General features: G+C 37.6%; 1 protein-coding gene across 3 annotated transcripts; it reads left to right on the top strand.

Annotated features, from left to right (window-relative positions):
- The first annotated feature begins 7,295 nt into the window (after window positions 1-7,295).
- On the top strand, window positions 7,296-14,806 carry LOC131164826 (B3 domain-containing protein Os01g0234100-like). 3 transcript variants are annotated; one of them, XM_058122331.1, is made up of 7 exons: window positions 7,296-7,632; window positions 7,711-7,791; window positions 8,316-8,347; window positions 8,447-8,609; window positions 8,702-8,908; window positions 12,492-12,582; window positions 13,754-14,806. In XM_058122331.1, exons 1-7 carry the CDS (start codon window positions 7,483-7,485, stop codon window positions 14,515-14,517), a joined length of 1,488 nt encoding a protein of 495 aa, XP_057978314.1. In that variant the 5' UTR covers window positions 7,296-7,482; the 3' UTR covers window positions 14,518-14,806. The 3 variants fall into 3 exon arrangements, with proteins under 3 accessions (XP_057978314.1, XP_057978305.1, XP_057978322.1); XM_058122322.1 differs by lacking the exon at window positions 12,492-12,582 and adding an exon at window positions 13,508-13,598 and having other exon boundaries at window positions 7,297-7,632; XM_058122339.1 differs by lacking the exons at window positions 7,296-7,632; window positions 7,711-7,791 and having other exon boundaries at window positions 8,206-8,342; window positions 13,763-14,806.
- The last annotated feature ends 5,564 nt before the right edge of the window (window positions 14,807-20,370 follow it).

The following is a 20,370-nucleotide window of genomic DNA, read 5'->3' as shown; positions in this document are numbered from 1 at the left end:
AGCGGCAATACCTTGTCAACATTGAAGGGAGGGAGTGAGTTAGAAAAAGAGGAAAAAGGAAACAAAGATAGCATAGAAACTCTACGAGGATTGGGAGAGAAAGAAAATTAGAAGGAGAAAGGGAGACTATGTCAAATTGAAAAAAGAGAGGTTATAGAAGAGTAACTCTGCAAAGATTGAGTGGAGAAGCAAGAAGCAGCCTCATAGAGAGGACTCGACAGAAGCAGAGAGCAAAGAACACTACTCTGTGCCTGCCATACATCCAGATATCAAAACCAACCAGCACAGACGCACCAGAGCAGATTACCAGACACTCATACCTACTTGTTGAGGAAGAGGACCGGAGGAGAAAGAGAAAGAAGTGTAAGAATTTAATTGCATTTTTTTTTATTTAATCAGTTCACATGATAATGATAGGTGTTCAAGCATGTATGCAGGTAACCCGAGTCTCAGTTTTAGACCTGAACCCCTGATCCAAACCCGAACTGGGGTTCAGATTCTCTCATCTAAATTCAAACCCCGAGTCAGGTTCGGATCCCCTAAAATGACCCAAACTTTTTTAAAATCTCCTTGGGTTCTAACCCGTTACTAAAGTCTCGTCCCAGCTCCGTTTTGAAAAGGTAACCCAGGCCCATTTCAAAGAATTATGACTTGGGCCCCGTTTTGAATAGGTAACCCAGACCCATTTCAAAGAATTCTGACTCAAGCCCATTTTGAAAGTTACCCAGGCCCAAGCCCGTTTTTAAAGTTACTCGGCCAAACTCATATCATTTCCTGAGGCTCATTTTAAAATTCAAACCCCGACCCAATTGATTTTCAAAATCAACCCAGCCCATAGTTTGTTTAAAATCTCACTCCGAGCTCGCCTTAAAAGTCAACCAGTCCATTTCAAAATAGCCTTACGACAACCTGACCAAAGCCCATGTTGAATGGCTAAGTCCAGAAGTCTCTTAATTAAAAAGCCCATTTCTAATTCTTAAAACAAGCCCATATACAAAACTCAGGAAACCCACCCACACGACTAAGGTCACGTGACCCAATTAAGGTTTGTCTGAGCTCATACACACTCCCGGGTTGACTTGCGCGAGTCGACCCGAGTGTCACTCACCGTGTTAGAAACGAGTCAACTCGTTTCTATCCCTGACCTCCAACATCCGTCCCCACCCTAACCAAACCCCAACACTATTCACACACTCCAGAACACAGAACCCATCTTCAACCCTGAACCTGAACTCCTAACCCTTGACTTGAAAATTGAGATCCCAATCTAAGCCTTCCATAAACCCCAAGCCAAAACCATCACTGCCAGAACTTATCAACACTCATATCATGACATTTGAAACAAATTAAACATCAAATAAAACAGCAAAATAAAAGAGGGAAAAGAGAAGAAAAGTTATCTTTTCCATGGGGTTTGGCCTTTGGAGTTTGAATGAGCTCTCCTTTGAGAGTTTGCCTCTATCACTCACACCCGAACGCTTCTCGGGGGTTCCCAGATCGCCGTTGGCATCTCCGAAGGACTCTAGGGTCACTCACATGTGATCGTGAAGGCTAGGGGAGGATTTTGTTGAAAGCTAGGGCTTAGGGGGGGTTCATTTTCATCTAACAGAATGCATTTGAGGGCGACCAAAAGGGGATGTGAAATTTTGATCGTGGTGTGGTGAGTTGGGGAGGCTGTGGAGTGTTGGAGACTTCAGGGCATCAGGCAAGTGAGCTGGAGGATGGACGAATGATATCTGCGGTTAGGTTTTCCAAAGGAACAAAAGGAAAAAGAAAGAGAAGAACGAAGAGCATTTGAAAATAGACGAAAAAAAATGAAAAAACACAGTTTAAGTACCCGAGGCTTCCAAGTCATAGGATCTTACCACGTGGCGCGTTCACGCCCGTCTAATCACATAAGTCACGTGTCAATCCTGGAGCAACGCTATTCACGTTTTTCATGAACGCCTCAGATCGAGCCACATCTTCAATCGTGTAAGGTGTCACCTTTCAATCGAGTTGTCCTTCAACGGTTGCGATTCACCCTTGTCAATAGCTCTAACACACTCGACCATCACTTTCCGATCTCTATAGCATATCAATGGCCTATATCGTTCGTGTTAGAAGCATTAAGTGCTATTAGCCACACGTGTTTGTCTCCTTCACCCGCCATGCGACACGTGGTCGATGTGTTCCCCTCCTCCATCAATGCCAGGGGGTGTGTTGTCTCCCAACCGTTCCATCACTAGGGCGTCAAACGGTTCTGATTTGGTCGCGTCAGAGACATCAACCCCGCCTACTTTTCCACGTGACGCATGGCGCCGACTATTAATGCCTGGTAGTCTCTTTGTATCAACCGTTTGATCCACACTCCAACGAACAGTCAAAATCACGACTTGCCGAAGACTCGCTGCAACACCTTTCCGGATCTCGACTTGTCACGCCTTTGGTCTCATCCCCAATTAATGTTGCAAATCATCCCAAATCGAGCCGTTGGATCTTCGCTCCTATCAATGATTGCGATCCTCCTCATCAGAAGCTCCATAAATACCCGTATGCCTCCCCGTACGTGTCGTGACATGTGGCACTCGATCGAATCGTTCATCGCCAATTGAACAGATCCTTCTTAGCCCTCGAATTTGCTCCATCAATTTACACTCCTGACCATGACACGTCAGCCATCCATGCCCCCTTATCTGCCCACTCGTGTCCCGCCACATGGCGGACCAGCCCTGACCAGGCCTTAAATTGGTTCCCCTAGACCGGTCAACATTTGACCGGTCCTAGCCCCCGTCCTGAACCGGTTCTCACTGGTTTATTCAGTTTTATTTCGTATTTTACTTTATTTTGAATAAATCTTTTTTTTTCTCTCTCAAATAAAATTCCTTAAAAATTATAAAAATTTCAAATAAATACCAAAAAAATGAGGAAAATCCAAAAAAATATTCTACCCACTTTTCATAGACACACACACACACACACACACACACACACACACACACATGTGATCGTACACACCCATGCATGTGCACTTTCACGACTACATTCATGCATCCTGCCACTCCCGCACACGTACACTGACGCATGTCCACATTCATTCATACTCACACACGCACATACCCTTATACACCCACATCTAGACACTTACATTGCCACTTATTCATGTGCATGCATACATGCGATGTAACACTCTCACGCACGCATGCGCTCATGTACGCTCACACTCAACACACACATTCACGCATGCATTCATGTACATTCACATGTACATGCATGTACGAGCATGCAGTATCACACACACACATGCGTACACGTGTTCATATACACCCGTATTCATACACGTGCGCATCCGTACATGCATCATGCATCATCCATACACTCTAACATACACTTGAATTCACAGTCCACGTGTAAGGCAACGCATGTTGTCTCATGGTCTCGACCAAGACTTTAAACTGGTTTTTCCCCACACCGGTCAACGTTTGACCGGTTCATCCTTCCCGCGAAACCGATTCACGCTGGTTTTCTCCATTTCACTGGTATATTATTATTTATGTACCCAGAAAATCCACAAAAATCACAAAATTCTCAAAAATCCCAAAAATATTTTCCTACTTTGATTTCCATTGATTTTATTTGCGTTATTTTGAAGTTCGAGAAAAATATTGGAAAATCACAAAAAAATCACAAAAAAAATGTTTTCACACTTCGGTAAAATCACAAAAACATTTTTTAGGCACAAAAAATCTTTTTCATCCCGAACAAATTTCCAAAACCCCCCGGAATAGTATTTTCCTACTTAGAAAAACCTACAACTTTCAAAATCCCCAAAAGTGTATTTTGTATCCTATTTTTGATTTTCCTTCCCGATGATTGCAACCAAGGGCATAAACTCTTCGGAGTACTGGATTGCCCCGGTTATGAGGGAATACATATATAATATTTTCATTCTTTTGATTTTTGAAAGGGAGTAATTTCGACAGGCTTATTAAGTTTATTTCTGGGATAATTTTTTATTAATCTGGTACCATTCGTAAGAACGGGCGCGTAGGGGGTGCTAATACCTTCTCCTCGCTTAACCGTACTCCCGAACCTGACTCTGGTGATGCAGACCGATTCTACCCCCAACTAGGTAGCAATCAAGTTTTCTAACCACACTTTCAAAGGTTAGTGGCGACTCCATCACACGTTATTTTTCACATAAACATTTTTTTTCAAAATACACATATTTTTTCTAGTTCGCAGCCAAACCCACATTTTTGCCAAGAGAATGGTGTTCTCTGGGCCTGGTCTGGGACGTCGCGAAAATCCGTGTCATGGTGGGGTGGGTTCACATCATCAGGGGCCTCATTTAATCCTTTAACCATTTCCTGCTCGTACGTGTCTTCATTTTCAAGATGAACATCGTTCGTAATGTTCATGCCCTCGTCCAATGCGTCGTTCGCAATGGCGAACAACGATGCTAGACCCTCTGTCGGGTCTTCTTCGCAACCTCCCCGCGGATACGTGTCAGGAACAGGTGCTTCGTACGCCGGAGGCTTGAATAACGATCCTGGATATTCGTTAAAATTGGCACTAGGCATACCACCAACCTCCGCACTCACATCGAGATGACGTGTTCCTCGACTTCATCCAAATGCTTGGCAGGGGCCTCTAACTGCGTAGTCACAATTACACCCATTTGAGGAATGATTTCGACATATAATTACATCGTTAAATATGTCGAACTTACGTAGTGTGCATCCAACACAATGCGCAGACCACACCATTTGCTCCGGTTATGATGTCCCCCCCTATGTACAACAATACCGTCACCGAAGCACTGCTTGAGCTTCTTGTCATTTAGATCGGCACTCGGGAAATAAAAAAGACCTACACAAAACAAAATTGTATGTATTAGTGCTACGTTTTACTTATAGTAATCAAAAATTAATTTAACTAAATTTAGTCATCTTATAACTCTATTATGATCATTAAACTCTCTTATAACTTTTAAACCTTTGAGTATATAGATTTTGGAGTATCTTTATTTCATTAAAAAAATTTCAGACCTTAGATTTGGATTTCGATGTATTTGAGTAATTTTTAATATATACATTACATTTTATTTAAATCTAATGCAAATTCACATTCAAATTTGAGGTCTCTCCAAGGATAAGGTAATAATATTTTTTATCATAAAAATATAAAATTTATATATGCATGTCAGAATGTTATTTAATTAAGTACAAATCACTTCATAAGTTAGGAAAATTCTTGAACTCTTAATATATACCTGAGATTTTTTTTTTACTTCATAAGTTGTAATGATTTCTTATGTTAACAATCTGAATACTCAACATTTAAATAATGAATATAGATAGTGTGTTATTTAATTATATTTTATTAATAATTAATAGGTTAATAAATAATATCAATTTATTATATTTAATTAACAATAATCTTGTTATTAATGTATATTTACAACATATTACTATGATATAAATTAAGATTAAAATGAATATTACTAATTTAATTCAACATATTAATTTCATTAATGTTAATTTAAATTAATAAATAGTTCTTCTTCAATCCAGAATTGAATTAAAATAACTAATATGTCGTAATATATTGGTACGTATATGTGTATGTACAGTTGTATGCATACATGATTCGGAGCATTATCATTACTTTTTTCTTTTACATAGTAGTCAACTTTTTTTTTTTTTTTTTTGTAATTTTAAATGTATTTAAAAATATAATTACAAATATATATACGATTTAAATATTACCTTTTTAAAAAATTATAATAAATTATTAACATCTTCAATGAAAATTTATATATTTAAAAACTTAATAATAACTAATATATCATAATACATAGTAAAATAATATATAGTCATTCTTAATTATATTTTGAATAAAAATAATGATACTTTTATAATTAGGAACTTAAAAGCTAATTATTGCAATTTTTAATGCAAATTTAATTATATTCTATTATTTAAAATAATATAATATTATTTAGTAATTAAAAATAATTTTATTAATTAAATTAGTATTTATAATTTGTAAATATTAATTTAAATTAATACATAATTCTAATTCATCATCACATACTTGAATTAAGTTTCACTAATAATTAATATATTATAATATATAATAAAATAGTATATCATTATCTTCAATCATATAATATATGATTTTTAAAGTTCTATATATTACATGCAATATTCTAAGCAGTTTCATATACGACTACATCCATTTTCGAAATTTTTTGAATACGTTGCCTTTTTTTTATTATTAGATATATACAGATTCTGAAAAATTTCTACAAGAGTATAATTTTTGAAAAAAAGGTTGTAGTCGTAGCAACAATAATTAAAATTCATAACTATTCCTTAAAAATTAATGAAAAAAGTTGCTCACATTCATAATAATTAATAAAATTCTAAACAATTTCAGAACAATCCATATTTATTGTCATTATTCAAAAATAAAAAAGGCATAACATGATAAACATAATTATAAATAAAAATGTTCATACTTAATAATAATAATTTGAAACTCCCTCTTCTTTCTTCCATGTTAATATTATTGCACAAACAATATGCACAAAATAAATTACAGAAAATATACATAAAATAAATAGGAAATACACATGAAATACATAACTGAAATGAAACACACATGAAGTACATGGCAGGAAAATCAATATTAAATTCAAGGAAATAAAAAAGAAAATCACAATAATCCTAACCTCAGTGTTGGGAGTTTCCGGCAAATGCTTCCAATCAACAACAAAAAAATTAAAAATTGAATCAAAATAACAGATTCTACCAAAATAAAAAATATGAGCAGGAAATGATTATCTACGAATCACATGCCTCATCTTCCCCTTTTATGTTTTCTTCCCAACGTTCGACGAGTAATGATCAGAGTCCAATGGTCACCTGCTCTGCTCTCCCATCCAATCGTCCGGCAGCTCTGTAAAGTGAAGTCTCATCTGCAAAGTGCTGCTCCTCTCTTTGTTGGTTTGTTCGCGAGCATAGACAAGGAAGAAATTCAATAGGCAAGTAGGTCCAACAAGTTTTGTCATGCGTCCAAAGACAGATGGATCAACAAATTCAAATTTGAAGCAAATCTGTTTAGATGAACCAGTAAGATTTATCACGCATCCACTGCACCATCCTTCAGCCAAAGTAAATCTTGCTACTTAGAGTAGTAAGATTTGTTTAAATCTTGTTACTTCAAGCAATGAGATTGTCAGGATCATTTCGGGAAATACTTCCTAGAGTATTATTTAATATATATTTTTTCTAAGAAAGTTAAAACGTGAAAAAACTCTGTATTTTTCCATCTTTCTTCTTTTTTTTTTTTCCTAATATTTCCGCAAGAAACTCGCACTCTGTTTCTCCCCGGTGTCTCTTCTAGTTCTAGGTTTTGCTTCGTCTTCCTCCTCCCAATCTGCTTTCATGTGAAAACCCGGAGTCTCCGGCTAACGAGCTTCGGCCACATTCTGCAATGGCTGAGGAGGTTGTCAAGAAAAAAGTGGAGCAGTTGCCCTGTCACACCCTCAAATCTCCGGAAGACCATTTGACACTAACCCAGTTGTCTTTCTCTTCGCGACGAGAACGAGTTTTCTCCTCCTCCTCTCCCAAGCTTTCTTTAACGGTTTCTTTCTCTCTTTCTTTCTAAATGTATATTTTTGTGTTTCTCTGTGTGTATTCTTAATTCATCTGAGATCTATAGGGTAAACGAAAAAGGCCGAAGCTGGATGGTGAAAAGCTTACTCGGATCAAGAAAAGGCATTCTTATTGCAAATTTAAGCGTGTAAGGGTTTTTCTTTCACTTAGGGCCGTTTGATATCAGGAACGAAAAACAAAATCAGAAGTAAAAATAAAATTTATTATAATTATTTTACTTAATTTTCTACTTCCAAATTTTACTTTACAATAAAATTTTAACTTTATTATTTTTTTAATTTTAATTTTATTTAAATTTATATAATTATTTAATTTTGATTTCAATTTAAAAGTATATAAAGTAAATAGTTTGATAAAAAAATTATTTATGAATATTAAAATTTCTGCGTCAAAATAATTAAAAATTATAAAATCTAATTTTCAGTTTTTAACAAACAACTAAAAATTAGGAACCGAAACAGCAAACTCATAAAAATAGAAAACACCAATAATACCAAAAAAGAGGTTTTAGGTTATTTATATTAATCAAAACATATATGCCCTCAGTTAACTGCCGTTGTGCTTAGGAAGCTCTAGTTAGTATCACCCACCACGGGTCAACTATGTGTAGTCGGTGCTTCTGTTGTTAATTAGTGAATTCTTGATGAGCAGGTGGTGCCTGGTACTGCGGGTGACTCTGTAAGGTCTCTGAACTTTTTGAAGTGCAAATTTAAGATGTCCAACTTTTTGGGTGTTGTTGATTTGATTTATAACTGTTTTCTGGTGCTTTGTTATACTTGTAGCCGTAGGCGAAACAAGAGTGGGTTTGATGGGTCTCAAAGCCTTGATAAAGCCAAGTCATCTACCATGATTCGAGCCAAGGAGGTTCAATTGAATCTAGGAACCAAATTTCCTAGTTTCGTTAAAGCAATGGTTCGCTCACATGTCAGTAGTTGTTTTTGGATGGTAATGTACATGAATTTCACTCTGTCGGTTGATGGTAAAATTATTAGAGAAACCCAGAGGCATTTATTTGTTTACTGTTTTTTTTGGGACAGGGGCTTCCTGTGTCATTTTGTGTCTCATATTTGCCTAAAACAGATACTGCCATTACTTTGGAAGATGATTGCGGCACACAGTTTGAAACTAAATTTATAGCTGAAAAGACAGGACTAAGTGGTGGATGGAAGCGGTTCTCTGTGGAGCAGAAATTGCTTGAGGGAGATGTTTTGGTCTTCCATTTAGTTGAGCCTTCCAAATTCAAGGTGATGATTTTGATAAAATTGTTCTGTTTATGTTGATTGTTCTACTGCTGCTACCTACCAAAAAAAAAAAAGGAAGGAAAAGAAGAAGAAGAAGAAGAAAGTGGTCCTAGGGAGAAAAACGTGAAACCCATAGAAAGCACAAATTGTCTAATTGTGTCCAGCTCCAGCAGAGGTGGAAGCCAATCCTTGATGCCAAGACTTAAAAGCTTGAATAAATTTTAGTAATGACTTGTTCTTAGTTGTAAGAAAGAACTTTTGAACCACGAAAGAAGTATCATTTTGTGGTAGATTGATTCTGTTGCATTGCTGCAGCAGCCAGCCAATTGAATTAGCACTAGAGGAGTCCAGATGTTGTGCTGTTGAGATTCAAGTAAAATGCAGTCCTCATCCTAAGGTGCTTTTGAGATATTAGTGATATAATTTAACAGCAATCATGCAACTTGTCTTGAGTACAAGCATATGCTGGCAGACATTTTTAATAACATAATATTAGATTTGTTGTTGAGAGATGTTGGAAGAACTTAAATGCTTTTACACTTGGTGAGATTTAACCTTGAGCGTTACATGTTGGGAATTATTGTGTGCAATGGATCAAATGATTTGGACTCAATTATGTACACATGTCAATGAAAATTCTATTGTACATCTAACTTGGAGGTAATAGTTTTGGGATCTATGGGTACAAAGAGGTCATCCCTATTATAGACTCCTGTATATATTTAATTTTGTGTTGCCAGGTTTGAGTAGGATTCAAGTATGAAGAGGGGGTCATGGTGCTTTTTTCTATTTTAACTGTATCTTGGTGTGACAAGACAAGCTTTTTTAGGGCATTGTGCTTGTCTATAGTTGCCTGTCTTGTGCACACGGGATGGGTAGCCATAATGCAAATACTAGCTTAGGTTTTATTCTTTGAGCAGGATAATGCCTTGGTGAAAATAGGGAGTATGACTCCTCAGTCATATTAATGTTTTCTCATGGGAGAGGAATTGCATGGAAAGCTCTTAAGAAGAGGGTGAGATATCATCAATATTATAAAACTCGATAGCTATTTTGAATATGTTTATCTTGCTTGCTTCCCTCGCTACGCACAAATTGCCTCTGGAGGTGTAAGAATAGGTTACCACTCAACTCTTGTCAACTTTCATGATTGGTTATTGCTTTTGCATTATTTGCATTCGTTGCTTGTGAACTTGTTCATATGGTGAATGTGCAATTTACTTTCGTCTAAGTAGTTAGGCTTGCGTGTTGCACAGCCCTTCATAGGGTGTGAAGTGTGTGACCAATGACAGTTGACCCTTTTGTGGATGAGATCTATATATCATGAAAAAAATTGCATTTCAATTTACGAATATTGACATACTGCCACAAAAAGAAAGAAAATTTGACAATAGTCACTCTTAAATGCAAGTACCTTCATATTCTCATTCAGCATAACAAAATGCATCACAACATTTTGAAAGCCCATTATGATGGGGTTCTTTATGGTAAACTATTCGAAATAGGCAAAAATTTTTATTCATTTGAGCCATAGAGTGGACCCAACTATATATACATTCGTACCTTGGACCTCCCATCTAGCATTATGTCCACTAGTTTAATTTTGCCATATTTGCTCCAAATGAATAAAGTATGTATATCGAACAACTTATGTTACATAAACCATCATTTTAACTAAAGATGAAGAAAAAATATTAGCAAATGAGTATTTTTCTATATCTTCAAGTTGGTGGGGCGTTGACTCAAAGATTTTGCATGGCAGATGCTTAGAGACTTAGGCATATTCCTGCACCTGGTTCCCATACCCGAGTCCAGGTAACGTAATGCTTGTTTGGTAATGCAAATCATTTTTATCATTTACAGCCAAAATTAACGCCCCCCGGGGGGGGGGGGGGTATGGACTTGTTGGGATTAATGGTCTTCTATAAGGAGGAACAAATTGTGAGGTAAAGAAGCTAAATGTATGGATCTTGTATATAAGGATCATCTATGAACGATAATGTGCCTTTGAGGGCTCGTTGAGATGAAGAAAATTCGATATTGTGCCAACTGGATTCAAGTTCTCAGGAATTCATTGCAGGGTTGGGATGACAAGTGGGCCACTTGGAAAGAAGAGGACAAAATGCAAAGAATGTTTGACTACAAGACTTAACTGTATTTCTAGCTCATATTTATTTGCGTTTGCTGTGTACCTTGACAACATGATGAAATGGATCCATTTCATGCACCATTCCTCATATGAGCACGAAAAACATTACTTTCTGACACAGCAATTTTATACCTGAAGAAGCTTTGAGTTTTAGAATTGGGGTTTTTAGGGGAATATTGTGTGCAACACAAGCTAGGTGGACATATGTCAGCCTTGCCATGTGTAGACGAGGTTCTTGGATTTGGGGGCAGAGATGGTGCTGCAAATAAGCAATGGATGAAATAGGGAGGTCTTAGAGAGGAGATCTAAGCAATCCTTAGGAAGCACATCAGGTACTGGTGAATGGATACTCAATGTTGGAGGGATTATGAGATTTGAAGGATTGAGGATGAGAGAGAGAGAGAGAGAGAGAGAGAGACAAGGATAATACACCTTGGAGAAGAAGGCAGGTCTGGGAGCCATAGTCCTCATCTTGGAATTTTAGTTTGTTTGATATATTTTCATTTAGACTTTATTTTAGGCAAGTATGCCTTCTCAATTTCTAGGAAAGTACTTTCGATATTGAAGGTAACTTTTGGATGTTGCTGGGTGACACTTTAGTTACAAAGGTTGCTGGGGTCTAGTTTTATGTATGGATTCAGTCAGCAAAGTCCCTCTGACCCAATCAATGTCAACATGTTGTGACCAGTTAGGCTGGGTTGATTTTGTCAGGGGTTGAAGACACACCAGGGTCATATTTTTTTTGGAATTGAATTTATTGAATTTGAATTTTGGGGTTTTATCTGTTAGTTTGTGCAGTGTGCCTGCATCTTAGAGTAATTTTAGAAAGAGAGAATGACAGTGGATTATCAAGGTTTCAAAAAGTCCCCAAGTGAAGCAAGAAGAGGAGCATTTATAGTGGTTAGTTATCAAGCCTTATTGCTTGTTGTCATCTTCGAAATAGTAGAAAGTCACGGCAGAGTATGCCCAGTGAGAAAAAGGGTGTTCGCAGGCCCAATAAGGCTTTTGGTGAGGACACATGACTGGGGAAGACATGTGACTGATCAACAGCAATCTAAAGAAGGGTTAACTAAGGAGGCTAGGCCTTCCTTAACGAGCCCAATGTGAGCTAACCAAACCAAAGCTCTGTAAAATATGTTAGGACTGAGATTGATCAGAAGCCTGCTACATATCTAGTCAATCCCAGGCATTCAGGCTGGGCCTGGCCTCCTTCAAAAGTTTAAAAGCGAGATAATTAGCACTTGCACAATAATAACTAGAATGTGAGTCCAAAATTATTTTCATTTCTCACCCGTATTAGCTGAATTTTTAGGATTTGTTTAGAATGACGTGGGGGTAGGGGGAGAGAGAGTTGTATAGTACACTTAAAATACTGAAAATCATTGTTCATCCTAAATATAGTCAGCTATATGCAAATTTCACCTCATTGCTATGTAGGTGTACATAATAAGGACAAATGACTTGAAAGAAGTGGATGGGGCTCTTGGCCTTCTAAATTTGGATGCTCATTCTAACCAGCAAAATGCAGGTAAATTAGTTGATGCCTTTGTTTGATACTCCCCATATTGTTCATGTATCCCAAAAAGTTGCTTTGCCTTTAAAATTCTCATATCCTTAATTTCTCCTTTTTGGATGCTAAAATATGTTAGGACTGAGATTGATCAGAAGCCTGCTACATATCTAGTCAATCCCAGGCATTCAGGCTGGGCCTGGCTTCCTTCAAAAGTTTAAAAGCAAGATAATTAGCACTTGCACAATAATAACTAGAATGTGAGTCCAAAATTATTTTCATTTCTCACCCGTATTAGCTGAATTTTTAGGATTTGTTTAGAACAACGTGGGGGTAGGGAGAGAGAGAGTTGTATAGTACACTTAAAATACTGAAAATCATTGTTCATCCTAAATATAGTCAGCTATATACAAATTTCACCTCATTGCTATGTAGGTGTACATAATAAGGACAAATGACTTGAAAGAAGTGGATGGGGCTCTTGGCCTTCTAAATTTGGATGCTCATTCTAACCAGCAAAATGCAGGTAAATTAGTTGATGCCTTTGTTTGATACTCCCCATATTGTCCATGTATCCCAAAAAGTTGCTTTGCCTTTAAAATTCTCATATCATTAATTTCTCCTTTTTGGATGCTAAAATATGTTAGGACTGAGATTGATCAGAAGCCTGCTACATATCTAGTCAATCCCAGGCATTCAGGCTGGGCCTGGCCTCCTTCAAAAGTTTAAAAGCAAGATAATTAGCACTTGCACAATAATAACTAGAATGTGAGTCCAAAATTATTTTCATTTCTCACCCGTATTAGCTGAATTTTTAGGATTTGTTTAGAACGACGTGGGGGTAGGGAGAGAGAGAGTTGTATAGTACACTTAAAATACTGGAAATCATTGTTCATCCTAAATATAGTCAGCTATATACAAATTTCACCTCATTGCTATGTAGGTGTACATAATAAGGACAAATGACTTGAAAGAAGTGGATGGGGCTCTTGGCCTTCTAAATTTGGATGCTCATTCTAACCAGCAAAATGCAGGTAAATTAGTTGATGCCTTTGTTTGATACTCCCCATATTGTTCATGTATCCCAAAAAGTTGCTTTGCCTTTAAAATTCTCATATCATTAATTTCTCCTTTTTGGATGCTGAAATTCTCACCCCCCCCCCCCCTCCCCCCCCCCAAAAAAAAAAAGATGTTGCAGAAGTTAGAACAACAGCTTGTAAAAGTAAAAAGAGGAAGTATCCCAAATCTCTTCCATTAGCCTTTGTACAAAAGAAGAATAGAAGGATGAGCCAGCTACCACCAAGTCCTAGTCTTCAGCAACTGGAAGAAAGCTTTAAAAATGACAGTGAAGAGGTTGATTCAGAAGTCATGGAGGGTTCAAATTTTGGGATGCCTGCAATTCAGTTTAAAGACGTGAACCGTGTTGAGGATTTCAACATTCTTATACATGGAACACTAATAGATTCTGAACTGTCTGAACAAACTCGAACCAAGTACTATGAGCTCTGCTGCAGCCAGAATGCATTCCTTCATGAGCATCTTCTCAAGGGCATAAAAAATATTGATTTGATTGCTGGAATTATTTCTGAAACTGTGAACATCGCTGATGCCATAAGAGCTTGCAATCTCAGCACCTCCAGGGATGAATTTTCAATCTGGCACAGGACTCTGAAAGCCTTTGAGCTTTTGGGCATGAATGTTGGATTTTTATATGCTCGGCTAGAGCAACTTGTGACCCTTGCCTTTGAATCAGAAGGTGCCATGGACAGAAAGAGGTACATGGATGCTAGAAATGAACGGGATCGCACGGAATATTGGATAAGGAATTTAGAAACAAAGCTTGTGAAACTAAAACAAGCCTCCAAAAAGTTCAATGCTGATGTAGAGAGTCTAGAGCCAAGAGCAGAGAGCCATGAGCTGAGGTTTGGGGGAGAGGCTACTGCTCCATGGTGATGTTAGAGGATAAGCAGCTCTTTCTCTGTAGGGGAGGTGTATATTTTACTTGTCCCTATGTTATGTTTTTTGTTTTTTGTAATAACCCTGTTAAGTCTGTAAGATCTTTATTTTTTTAATTTTTAATTTTATTTTTTGTAAATGTGGTATCATCCGCGATGTAACTGTTAACTTTCAGACTTATTTTACTTACTGTAGATAGAAAGTTCAGTGAGAATGTTGGCAAGTTAAAGCCTGGCTTGGAATGGCAAGGAAAAGGTAAAGAGAAGTAAGAGATAAAATTGCTCAAGAGAGATGTTATGATCTTCCATTTAGTTGAACCTTCCAAATTCAATGTTCTGTTTTTGATAAAATTGTTTTGTTTATGTTGATTGTTCTAGTGCTGCTATATACAAGAAGAAATGTGTAGTCCTAGGGAGAAAAACGGCATCTATAGAAAGCACAAATTGTCGTATTGTGTCCAGCTCCAGCAGAGGTGGAAGCTAATCCTTGATGCCAAGACTTAAAATCTTGAGTAAGTGTTAGTAATGACTTGTTCTTAGTAGTAAGAAAGAACTTATGAACCACGAAAGAAACATCATTTAGTGATAGACTGAGTCTGTCGCATTGCTGCAGCAGCCAGCCAATTGAATTAGCACTAGAAGAGTCCAGATGTGCTGTTGACACTCCAGTGAAATGTAGTTCTCAAACTTAAGATGCTTTTGAGATATTAGTGTGATGTAATTTAACAGCAATTATGCAACTGGTCCTGAGTACATGCATATATTGGCAGACATTTTTAATAACATAGTATTAAATTTGTTGTTGTGAGATGTTGGAAGCACTTAAATGCTTTCACAGTGAGATTTATTGTTAAGCTTTACGTGTGGGAATTATTGTGTGGAATTGATTGAATGATTTGGACTCAATTATGTAAAGTCCATGCAAATTCTGGGTCGTTTGTTTTGTGCACACGGGATGGGTACCATCATATAAATAGTAGTGTAGTTTTTATTCTTTGAGCAGGATAATGCCTTGGTGAAAACAGGGAGTACGAATCCATCATATTGATGTTTTTCTCTTGATACAGAAATTGCATAGCCCTTAAGGAGAGGGTAAGATATCATCAATATTCTAGAACTCTATAGCTATTTTGAATGTGTTTAGCTACTTGCTTCCCTAGCCAAACACACTTGGCCTCTAGAGGTATGATAATAGGTTATCACTTGACTCCTATTAACTTTCATGATTGGTTATTGCTTTTGCGTAATTTGCATTCGTTGCTTGTGAACTTATTTATATGGTGAATTTGCAGTTTACTTTCATCTAACTAGTTAAGCTTGCATGTTGTAGGGCCCTTCATAGGGTGCAAAGTGTTTGGCCAATGACAATTGGCCCTTCTATGGATGATATCTGAATTTCATGGAAAAATATTGCATTTCAATTCACAAATATTCACGTACGGCCACAAAGAGAAACAAAATTTGGCCAGTCACCCTTAAATGCAAGTATCTTCATATTTTCATTCAGCATAACAAAATGCGTCACAAAATTTTAAAGCCTGCTATTATGGTGTGCTTTATGATGAATTGTGCCAAATAGGCCAAATTTTTTATTCATTTGAGCTATAGATTGAAGGTGAAGACCCTACTTAAAAAAATTTTTAAAAAAATCCCTCTAACATCATAAGGGAAAGATTGTTTGGGTGGCATGACAATGAAGCCTTGTGTGATGTCAACATTTATACAACTTGTCATTCATGCTTGTTGGAATATTATTGCCATCTGCTTAGGCTTTGCATACACTGCAAATTGCTTTCATTACATCAAATAGGCTCTGGAGGAAGGATTAATTTAAGGATTGATGGGTGGTATAACTCTAGAAGATAAAACGAGTGAACGCATTTATAGCTACTTAGAAGATAAAACAACGAGTGAACGCATTTATAGCTACTTGTAGAAAATTTAAGATGAGAGAGTGACTAGGATTGTTAGGACATGTTATATAAACAAATTCCACGCTAGGCTCGATCTCTCAGAGGACTTGAAACACATTTGTATGTTAGGGTGAGACACCTCTTAGTAAGACGGATTATATTATTATCAGTGTGTGGCTAGCATGAGATTTCGTGTGAATATATACTACTAACATTTAAATACATTTAATTGACATTATAAAACTGTACTGCTATGTAAATCTGAAAATACATATTTTGACTCAATATAGTCCTTTCTATAGTAAATATGTCCATATATGCCTAGAAGATACAACCTGATTTGTAGGACTAGCGTTGTCACGCCATCACATACACGTGCGACATGCTTCCCCCTATGATGGGTTGTGCGGCTTGAAGGCTGGACCTAGAAAATAGCCGGCCGACTAATGCCAAGTCAAACATATAGTAGTACGATGGTGCCTACTCTCTCTCTCTCTCTCTCTCTCTCTCTCTCTCTCTCTCTCTCTCTCTCTCTTTGTGCCCGAAGGCCGCCCAAAGGCTGATTCATCTAGAATACTATGTCGGATGGGGCCCCGGAACCACTCCTTCGAGGAGTACTTTACCCAGGCAACTAGTTGCCTTTCCCATCCACACTCTAACTGAGCAGTGTGGTTGCACCCCTACATATATATGGTTACGGTATCGTGCTCTAAACATGAGATCATTATAACAGGGCTCTACTATCATATATGACAATTTACATTGTATAAAACTGTAATCATCATTCACTTCATAAAAAATGTAATATAACATACTCTGTACATAACTCTGTGAAACATCTACTCGATACTGACTCGGTAAAAATCGGCGTATCATAAACTCGACATTTAGCCATCACATCTCATCTCATCTCTTCTCTTTTCTTCTCTTGGCATATGGTTGTCATATTTCTCATCTTGGCTTATAGCTGTTACAGTTCAGTATTACACAAAACTTGCTTATTTAATGTCAATTAAAAATATACTCATGCCACACAATTTTCTTTTGGTAACTCATACATAACTCAATTGTTTGAGAACATACATACTGCTGCTAAAACGGGAGTACAAATATCTTCAGGTTGTTATTTTATTAGATGTGGATATATAGATAAATACGGGAAAAATGGAGATAATCAACCCTACCGTCTTTGGTTGATTTTCGAAGAAGTCTATGGTTTGAAATAACAACTTTCTAACTGGTGAAAACGTTCATAAAGATCCATACTATATTTTAAAAAATATCATACTTAAATTTTAACTGTTGGTTTTGAAAATAAAGTCAGTTAAACGAATCCTAGGCTCGGAAACCCTAGAAAAGCCGTAATTGTTTATCTAAAAACCGTTTTAACATTTCAATCTGTTAAAACTCAAACATAACTGACATAATATAATCCCCTTACCTATTTCCTCAAAATCACCTGAGATGCTCGAAAATCGAACCCTAGTTTTTCCCTAAAATCAAGAATCCACTCCGCTATATTTGTAGATATTCGCTCCATGATCATCATGGTAACCTCCGATCGTTGAAATGGGCAATGAACGACGAAGGACCGAAGAGTGAGAGAGTGTGGGCATAGGTTCTAGAGAGAGAGGGAGAAATATTTTGAATTCTTAACCATGAAGCAATTGAAAATCTATTTATAGATCCCTGGACCAGGTCAAATTCGTCAACGAAATGACGCCTTCGTCGACGAGCCACACAAGGTTGTTCGTCGACGAAGGAAGGGCCTCATCGACGAACCCTAAGCCTGATATTTTTTGGACGTTCTGGATCTCTTTGTCGATGAAACTCTAAATTTAGGCGACGAACCTCAAAAGGGCCTTCGTGGACGAGAACATTGAGTTCGTTGACGAAGCCTGCTGAAAATCCCTTTTTTCCTTTCTTATTTAATTTCCTTATTTTCGTAGTTCAGGTCTCTACAATCTCCCCTTATAAAAAATTTCATCCTTGAAATTTGCTAACTACTTTCTATCACATCATCTAAACCATCGCTGCTCTGACTCTAAGAAGAGCTGGCGGCCACCCACATAGCAGCTTTATCTCAAGTTTATTACCCGCCCTCACTTATGGTGGAGGAATACCGTGGTTACACATAGTGTCTTGGGAGATTATAATATCCAAACACAACTCTCTCGAAGACTAAACATACTCTAAACATGAACAAACCTACACTACCAAACATACACATAAACCACTTACTTACCATTCTGCTTACCTATCTAACTCTGAACGTCTCTGAATAATTGAGGATACTTTTGACGTATCTCTAACTTCAACTCCTATGAAGTCTCCTCTACTGCGTGATTACGCTATAATACGTTTACTAATGGAATTCTCTTCGTACATAGTTCTTGCTCTCTATAATCTAGGATCTGAACTGGTATTTCCTCATATGCTAACGTGTCCTCGAGCTCCAACGACTAGTAACTAATCATATGCAAAGGATCTGGAACATACCTCTTAAGCATGGACACATGGAACACGTCGTGAATCCTAGACAATGCGGGTGGTAATGCTATCCTTTCCGCCACCGAATTGACTTTTTCTAGAATCTCGAACGGTCCGACGTACCTAGGGCTCAGCTTGCCCTTCCTACCAAGCCTCATCACTCCTTTCATTAGAGCAATCCTCAAGAACACAACATCACCCACCTCGAACTCTAACTCCCGTCAACGTGTATCTACTTAGCTCTTCTGCCGACCCTGAGTTGTTTAAATCCATTCCCTAATGAGCTTGACCTTCTCTAAAGTCTGCTGGACCAACTCTGGCCCCAATATCTATCGCTCACCAACCTCATCCCAGTACAATGGAGATCGACACCTCCGACTATACAGTGCCTCATACGGTGCTATCCCAATACTGGCCTGATAATTATTGTTGTAGGTGAACTCAACTAACGACAGATATCTGATCCAACTGCCCTAAAAATCCAATACACACACCCTCAACATATCTTCTAAAATCTAGATGGTCCTCTCTGATTGAGCATCGGTCTGTGGGTGGAACGCAATACTGAACATAAGTTAAGATCCCAACGCTTCCTGAAGAACAATCGAAACTAGTACCCTGTGCAATCTGACTATCTCATTAACATAAAGATCTGCCAGCTTATCCATGAAATAACTGACTTTCACCAGGATCAAATGGGCTGTCATTGTCAACCTGTCAACTGCAACCCAAATCACATTCTGTTCATGAAGTGCTGATGACAATCTCGTGACAAAATCCATGCAAATGTGCTCCCACTTCCACTTAGGATTGAGAAGTGGTTGCAACGATCTCGCTGGCCTCTGATGCTCGGCTTTCAACTGCTGACATGTAAGGAACTACTCTACATAATAGACGATCTCTTTTTTCATATTAGACCACCAGAAATATTTTTGCAGATCCGTGTACATCTTCGTACCCACTGGATGTACTGTGTAGAGCAAACAATGTGCCTCCTCTAGAATGACCCGCTAAATATCGGCATCATTTGGTATGCAAATCATGGTATTGAATCTCAACACCCCATCATTAGAGATGTTGAAATCTGATTTTAAACCATCTTGAACCCCTTCCATAACCTCTACGAGCTCTGCGTCTTCTTTCTGAGATGTTCTAATCCTCTCCCATAAGGTCGGCTGAATAACTAAACTGGCAATGAACGCCCGTGGATCCTCCTCCACCAATTCCACTCCCAACCTCTCCAGATCTATCATGATCTGATGCTGCACAACAATTGCTGAAACCAACGCACCCACTGACTTCCAACTCAGAGCATTAGCTACCACATTAGCTTTTCCTGGATGGTAACTAATGATACAGTCATAGTTCTTTATCAGCTCCAACCATCTCCTTTGCCTCGTGTTTAACTCCTTGAAAAAGTACTTAAGAAATCTATGATCAGTAAAAAA

This window comes from Malania oleifera, chromosome 1 (genome assembly GCF_029873635.1).
Source record: "Malania oleifera isolate guangnan ecotype guangnan chromosome 1, ASM2987363v1, whole genome shotgun sequence".
Classification (NCBI taxonomy): Eukaryota; Viridiplantae; Streptophyta; class Magnoliopsida; order Santalales; family Ximeniaceae; genus Malania; species Malania oleifera.
Note: the sequence above shows the minus strand (reverse complement) of the source record. Positions and strands in the feature narration are given on the sequence as shown.